A 7,977-nucleotide genomic window follows, 5' to 3' on the forward strand; every position below is an offset into this window, starting at 1 on the left:
GGTTAGTGTAGCCTTCCCACTATGTGTCAACCACTGTGTATAGTATGTATATTCAACCAAGCTATATAGACAGGAAGACTATCAGAGCATAAAGCAAGGCAATCCCTTAAAAAGAGGCATCCATTACAAGTTGCAGCCTGTGTTATTGCTACTGTTTTGTGGAAGACTTGACCCCTGGTCTCCTAATCCTTTGAGTTAATCGGGTTAAATATAATTAATGACGCACGCTATGTGTTAGCTCTTAAATGATGATTATGGGATATTTAAGGTTTGCATCATTTGTTACTGACAACAACCTGTTAGCGTACCTAGAAATACTGGTGTTATTGACTAGACAGGGTCCAGTATTGTGACTATACTCTTTAGGAGATAAATACTCTTTACTAACTTCCAATTATTTTCATTATCATTGTATATGATATAGGGGGCATGTACATTCAGTGGAAGTGACCACCTCCATTCTCTTGCAACTCCACCCGTCTTACCGTTCCTCCATGGTAGCCATAGCAACACCTTCAGCCTCCTTCTTGATGTTTTCAATGAATGGCGTCCAGCGGCCCGTCTGGGTCTCAGCGTCTTCTTGAGATATTCTCACACTCTCTGCCGATTTTGTTTCTGGGTTGATCTGCGTCTGCTGTGTCGCTGCCGGCTGTTGGTTTGCTGTCGGTGATGGTGATGGTGGAGTCAGTGATGGTGGAGTCAGTGATGTGGACGGCGCTGCAGCTTTGGGCTGACCTTTAGGTTTCTGCTGGCCCTCGCTGTCTGAGTCCACGTCTTCTAGCACCATGTCAGGTTTGAGTTTGGATGAAGCTGCGAGAGGGTGACAAGCACCGATTTGTTTGTAAGAAGGGACATGCGGTTGACATCGGAAATGTTGGTGATGGATTTGGTTTTGGAGATATGAAAACAAATGAAATTATGACTTATATATCTACTGCACTTACTAAAAAGGAGTGCAGGCAGGAGTGTTTATAATACAGGTATATACAGCTGTACTCAAATTGTTCATTGCTTTCCTTTTTAATTGAATTCATCTTTATATGTAGAATATTCAGGAGGTAATGGAAGGCGTTATTGATAAGACAACCACATGACATAATTTCACATTGAATCTTTATTAGTCCTGTAGTATCCTAACATTACAGTGTGTAATTACATTAACGTGTTCTACCACCGTGTCTGCAAGACAGTCAACACATGTTTAATGTGACTAAATATGGTTCTTTCAAATGAAGTCAAACCTTCTGAAACAACACCACATCCCCAAGCCACATTTCACAGCTCAACATAGAAACCAATCAAATGGATCAAATAGGCCTACTCTTACATTGTGCACTCATTGTGTGAGTGCATCCTCAATTAAGCCTGTCGAAAAGCTTACTCAAACTGTTGCATCATCAAGACCCAAACTAAACACAACCTTCTAGGAGCACAATAGTTAGCAGATTCTTAATGAGTAGGACTTATATATATACAAAAATAAATTTATAATATAATTTCCTCTAAATATCAAGTGTAAATATTGATATAGTTTATACTTAGTCCAAAAAATAACACAATTATAAATGAACATAGCTGCCATTTTAATATTTGTTCCAGATTTCTGTTAATTGAATGAGGAAGATTGGACATCTTGTGCTGTAATTATTCTTTTGTCTAAATGAATGACCAGTGATAATATTAAGAGATAGAGAGACGGAGGAAAATGGCAACATGAATATAAAGTGTACATGGCCATAGCTTAAAGCACAATAAAGTTACATAAAATGTTCTCCCTGAAATCGTTTGTGAATGAAACCTTCAAATAAATGACCATCACTAAATGTTTCTGTGTCAAACAGAAAATGTGCAAAATTGAAATCCCAAAGACAAAAACTCATCTAATTAGCTATAGAATATACACTTTTAAGTTAAACATCAGTGGACAAATTTAAGTTGCAATACATTCATTTTGAACTGTACAAAGTACAGTAAGGTGAGTTGAATATATCTCTATATTCTTATGGTATTTTACAGCTGCCTAGATCTGTACTGAGCTGCACAGCACCCGTAGCTCTCCCAACAGTACAATATGTATATTAGTATTAGTCTGTCTGGGAATCAGAGCGTCCCCCAGTCGTCTCCTCCTGCTGTTTAAGGGGCTCGCAGCGCCTTCCCCCCTGAAACAGAAGGAGAAGAGGGACTGAGTTAGGCTCCGACCGTCCGACCAAAACACCTCTTCAAAAACTATGGGGGGAAAAACAAGAGGGTGCTTCAACGGAAGGAAACATGTACAACACTTTCCAAATATTACACAGATCCACGGGAGTTACTCAAATCGAGGAAAAATAAATAATGACTTGAATAAAATGAACCCCATGTTATTAAAGAGATGTTTTCTTCTAGTTGTAGCATTAGACTTAAACACAAACATTATGTGAGATCCATTTGATTGAACTGTGAATTGTGGCATTCGGGAGCAGCGATACTGACACGAAAAATGGCACAGATAGGGTTTCTACTGACTACAGGAAAGTATTATTAAGCAAGTACAACTTAAACTCACCTTTCTGCAGAACTTCAGCTGCACCCTGGGAAAATAAAAAAATAAAAAAAAGATTGCATAAATTGAATTGCTATCAATATAGTTGAAAAATTTAAAGTGGCAATACAAATCACAAAAGATAGGTGGTAAGGAAAGATTGAAGGGGCTGAAAGACAATTAGAAGAGAAGGAAGAAAGAAGTATTTATTTATTCCCAAACGTTACCTCAGCATTATCTTTGGATGGAATTGCGGGCTGAGGCATCTTCAGGCCCAGTCCTGACACGAACCACCCAACCACACTGTCAAGAGAAAATCGTATTAACAGTATGCAATAATTTGCAAGGAAAACATCAGTAAAGCCTGTTCTTACAACAATATATGGACATCTCAGTTGTCCATGTATTGTTGGAAGAATGATGGATGGATAACATGTTAAGCCAATTACAACCCTCAGGTCTAAAGCTTCATTTGCTCTATAGCTGGCCAAGCTTTGCAAGATGGCGAATATTTGTCATAAAAAGGTTTTTCCATGCACGTGTTGTTTTATCTTGCATGTTGTCTTGGAGGAAGAGAGTGATAAAAAAGGACAGTGATAGATAAAACCTACGCTGAGGCCTTGCCGTCAGTATCCAGTGAGATCCCACTGAGAGACTCGGGTGGTGGAGACAAAACTGGAAAGAAGAGAAAGACGTGAATTTCAACGTACAGAGCAAGAATCCATCCAATTAAGTCAGAATATGTCCGAAGTGCAGCAGAGATTTTAGTGTGGTAGTGTGCAAGTCATGTGTTGTGACTGTCCATGCCAGAGTGTGTAGGTTTATGCTGTTGGTAATCACGTGCCCACTGGTGTGCATTGGGACAAATGTACATTAATGGTCGTGTATGTCAGTGTGTGTATGTACTTTTGTCCAGAGAGGAATGGGATGCCTTGGTTGATGGTTCAATAGGTACAGCACCAGGGGGCAGTAAAATAGGCTGAGGGACCATCCGCTTTATCCAGGTCACCACGCTGCAGCATAAAAAAGAGAAAAGTTAGCCCATCACATGTTTATCATTCTTTTAACTACCTGTATTGATGTGTGTACGTGTGTCTACCTGTGTGTGTGTGTATTTGATGCAGATTGTCTATCAAAATCCAGCTGATGGACTTTGGACTCCACAGGACAAAGGAATCCATCAAATGTCAGGTGCTGTTTATGTGTTGGTGTGCGAGGGTTCAGCTTTGTGAATGTGTAGTAAAAGGTGTTTTGCACTCACTTTGGAGGGAACTGAGAAGACTCTACCTCCGACTCATCATCTGACAGAATCTCCACCACTGGGATCTCTGGGAGGGGATCAAAATCTGGACAGACAGACAGACCAATCACACCGCAGATCAGATCAGCAGTCGGGATGGTAAATTATTGATATTTAATCAATAAAAAAACCACAAAAGAAATAACAAAAAAGGGAAAAAAAAACATTGCTTTAACTTTCAAACATCACTTTTGTGCAAAAAGGCCAAACATGTAGACAAATGATCAAGCAACATACCTGGCATTGTTTCTAATTCATAGATCTAGGACAAAAGAGATAAAAATGTACTTTAAATCAAGCCGACAGATTATGGTTGTAAGATTTTCTCACATTTCTTACATTATTCTTGGATCACATTAGGGAATTATTATTACATTTTATTTATAAATAATTAAGATACATTATCTGTTTTACTTTATAACCAATGTCAATGTGAGCCCCACAAAGGTTAATGGCTGTCCACACACAATAGGGCCAGATGTGCGTCTCCCCTACTGTGGTCAGAGTGGACTACAAATGGTGCTCATTGGAGCAATAAACCTCACACATGGGCCACTTTTATGACCCTACCTACAGTACAGCATGTGGAGTTAAAGGTGGGCCAAGCAGGGCCCTTTATGCAGCTACATTCTGTGACTTTCTCCTGGATTAATCCTTAACAGAAATATTTCAATATTTCACTTTCGGCAACATGACATGAAATGACTGGATCATGTGCTGCCTGCAGAGTCCCGAGGATCCAGGTAAGAGGCTGGTTTAAATGCAGAGACGTTAATGGAGGAGTTTAACCTGGCTAAACCCCCCTGCAGATTCCTGTATAAACTTAAACCATACACATAATTAGTCTTATAAGCCTCCAGGACAGTATTAAGTTGTTAGAGTCAAGTGTCACACAGTTCCAAGACGTAGATTTTCTTGTTGTTGCTTCGATGAATTACTTGAACTTGAACTAACTTTATGACATAAAACACGAGTCTCGGTTTCTGGAGAGACACGTTGTGTACTATTCTACTACCTGTAGCTTATTAGAGTAGATGCTCCTCGATGTTTGGATGTTCTAGGATTATTTAAATACTACTACTTTTGTGGCAGTACTAATATAGTTAAGATATTGATTTGGTGTTTTTGATCTGTATCATAATGAAGTCCTCGTGTCTCACCTCGGTGTGTTCCTCAGGTATGTCAGTCTCTTTGTACTTGTCATCAGGCTGAGGCAACAACTGGGTCAGACCCTGAGTGACCCAGCCTATCACTCCAGACCTGGAAGAATAAACCAATGTAATTCACCTTTGAAGAATGGATCTAGTAACAAATATTCACTGTTTATCTAAGCACACTGTACCTTTCTCCATCCTCTGCTGACTGTGGGATGGCAAAGAAAGAAATAGAGAATGAGGAAAATGTAGAGGCCAAAGAGAGTTTACTGCAAATCTCCCTTACTCCTGTTTTGTTTTTGTATCCATAATCCACAATTATAGTAATACTGCAACTTCTCCCGTAATAGTTCCTTTGATGAAATGGATTTTCAAGAGAATTTGTGACATTTACATGGCGTTTTGACCCAGCACACCTTTGTTCTTAAATTACATTAATAACTAACATGCCTGTGCTGTATTTTGAATGTCGTAAAGTGTAGTGTTGTCTGAATTCTTTAAAGTTTTATCAAAATGCGATCACCTTTGTGATGCGTCAACTTCACTTTGAAGTAGCTGTGTTTAGGGAGAACATGACTGGCTGACACCTGGCCATTTTGGCCCAATCAGTTCATCAGTGTGATCCTTCATGAGCCTATATACATGTCTTCTTATAGGATAATAAGGAGAAGCCCTGAAGTCCACCTGAATAGGCTACATGTCCACTCAAGCACCTACACACTCACCCTGGCGTCAGAGTTGGACCTGCTGAGTCGAGGGGAACCAGAAGGTTGTGGCAAGGAGCTGACGAACCCATTAGACAGCCAGCCTAAAACTCCAGACTGGGCCTGGCTGTAGAGGAGGTAAAGAAAGACAGTAAGTCGGCATGTTTACACACACACACACACACACACACACACACACACACACACACACACACACACACACACACACACACACACACACACACACACACACACACACACTCATTAGAGCATACAGAGAAACTATTGGAAAGAAACGTTTACCTGTCCTCTGAATTCTCGTCTGTGTTGTTCTGTGGAGGACGCTTCCCTGTGGAATTAGCAACAGGGGTCTTGGCAGCATCATCTGTTCCAGAAGCTCCAGAGAGTTGGGGGACCACTTTCACCACCCAGTTAAACATCCTGTTGAACACACACACGCACACACACACAGACACACAGACACACAGACACACAGACACACACACACACACACACAGTCAGCCTCTCGAAAGCCCTTCATCAAAGATCGTTGATAATGCTGATGGTAATGCTGATAAATTCATAATAACTCTTTCCTAATGTCTTCATGAAAGCAGCCACTTAATCTGTCAACCACAGAAACCCTTCACTGGAGCTAATGAGCTCTAGTGAAGGATGTTTTACCTGCTTTCTCTCTCTATGGTCGTGAATATTTCTTTAACCTTTAATCATAAAGGTTTTTTGTGCTGGTCCGCTATACAAATAAAATGTATCACTATTATTATAAAAGCCGTCTTTAGTTTCTCATCAGGCACATTTACAAACTTGTACAACTTGTACTATGTGCCTATGTGGTGCCTGGATTATGTTTTAGAGAATCCTTGATTAAACATTAGTCAGGGAAATTTGGGCTTTTTTTATGACTGAATTATAAATTAGTTTACAATGTGCAATGTACACTTTCCTCTTCAACCAGCAAATTAACTCAGAAAAGAGACAGACGTCAAAAGTCAGAGAAGACCAACAGGTGGAGGGGCAGAGGTGAACTCAGGCAGAAGTGCAACATAAGCTACTTTACCAACAGCGTCCACAGGTGACAGAGGGTCACAAACGTACAGGGAAAAGAAATGTTCACTGGCCCAGTGCACTGGTTCAAGATAACGATTGAATAAAAATAAATTAAAAAAGATAGATTTATAGAGCCAGCATGACTGCCACTTGTCTGACTTAATCTCAAATGCGCGTAGTATCCGCTGTGACAGTTTATCAACCTGTTGAGATAATCCACTTCAGCAAAGAGCCACTGAACCTGCAAGATTTCCTGCTAACTGACCACAGCAGACAGGTCGAGGGCAGACAGGTCGAGGGCAACCAGGACGGCTGTCGGAGAAAAAACGTTTCACACAGCATCACCAGCTAATTACCCAGGGCAGCAAGTAAGGTCTACGTCATAGATCCAATGTATGTAATGAGCCAAGAAGACGAACAACCAAAAGGAGGCCAAGAAGACTTAAATACAAATCTATGCTTCTGTCAGTCATACACCTTATTCTATATACAATGAATTTAGAAAACAAACCCAAAATGTCACAGTGACTTCTCTGCAATAATCCATCGCTTTATTCTTGGATCTAAACTAGATTTTTACGTGTCTGTTGCAGCTAAATGTGCACTCTAGACACAGTGCAGCTCCAGCATAGAGGGGGAAAAAGTGATGGCCTGGGGAGACGTTTCACAGCTTTTTTTAAAAAGAAAGTTTGGGATGTTGTTGTGATCACAGTGTGAGCACACTGTCCCAATCAGCAAAGATCAGTGGGGCCTCTTCTCTGGCATCATCCCAAATTTGTTGCATTGGATTAAATACTGCAGCTCTGTCCCCCAACTAATCTACAGCCTTCTTCGCTGCTTAAGGCCTGGATCAACTCCTGACACTTCACACTGGGTCATTCTCGGTCATCAAAAGAGCATAAATCAGTGGAAGACACCCCATGGATATTATTCCTTGCCCACGGATTGTGTCTTTAATTTAGAATAGATTTGTGCATTTAAGCCTCTCTATCCTCAGATAAAACTTGGCAGTACAGACTTTGACAAAAGCAAATCAGAAGCTGTAAGACAACACCTAATCACTTCAACATTTATGATGATATAAACACTCAGCAACTTCACCAAGACACGGGTCATCACAGCAAGCAAGTCAAATCAGCTAGTCAGGTATTCATTTCACCAAGTAATCCATCTGTTCCCTGTACAGAATGACAAAGACTTGCTTGTCTTACCTGCGTGTCTACAGGTGGT

At 40.5% G+C, this 7,977-nt stretch overlaps 1 protein-coding gene across 1 annotated transcript in view; it reads right to left on the minus strand.

The window, feature by feature from the left end:
* The window catches only part of LOC306699050 (uncharacterized protein), a gene marked incomplete at both ends in the record, with an annotated part of 30,778 nt that extends 24,659 nt beyond the window's left edge, over positions 1–6,119 (minus strand). The window contains 11 exons of the mRNA XM_079163550.1: positions 486–810; positions 2,546–2,570; positions 2,749–2,824; positions 3,133–3,196; positions 3,428–3,534; positions 3,783–3,867; positions 4,059–4,083; positions 4,982–5,081; positions 5,164–5,183; positions 5,701–5,806; positions 5,983–6,119. Of these exons, the coding sequence (XP_079019676.1) occupies positions 486–810; positions 2,546–2,570; positions 2,749–2,824; positions 3,133–3,196; positions 3,428–3,534; positions 3,783–3,867; positions 4,059–4,083; positions 4,982–5,081; positions 5,164–5,183; positions 5,701–5,806; positions 5,983–6,119 (1,070 nt within the window). The remainder of the gene's footprint in view (positions 1–485; positions 811–2,545; positions 2,571–2,748; positions 2,825–3,132; positions 3,197–3,427; positions 3,535–3,782; positions 3,868–4,058; positions 4,084–4,981; positions 5,082–5,163; positions 5,184–5,700; positions 5,807–5,982) is intronic.
* Positions 6,120–7,977: the final 1,858 nt, after the last annotated feature.

Source organism: Pholis gunnellus (genome assembly GCF_910591455.1).
Source record: "Pholis gunnellus genome assembly, chromosome: 7".
Classification (NCBI taxonomy): Eukaryota; Metazoa; Chordata; class Actinopteri; order Perciformes; family Pholidae; genus Pholis; species Pholis gunnellus.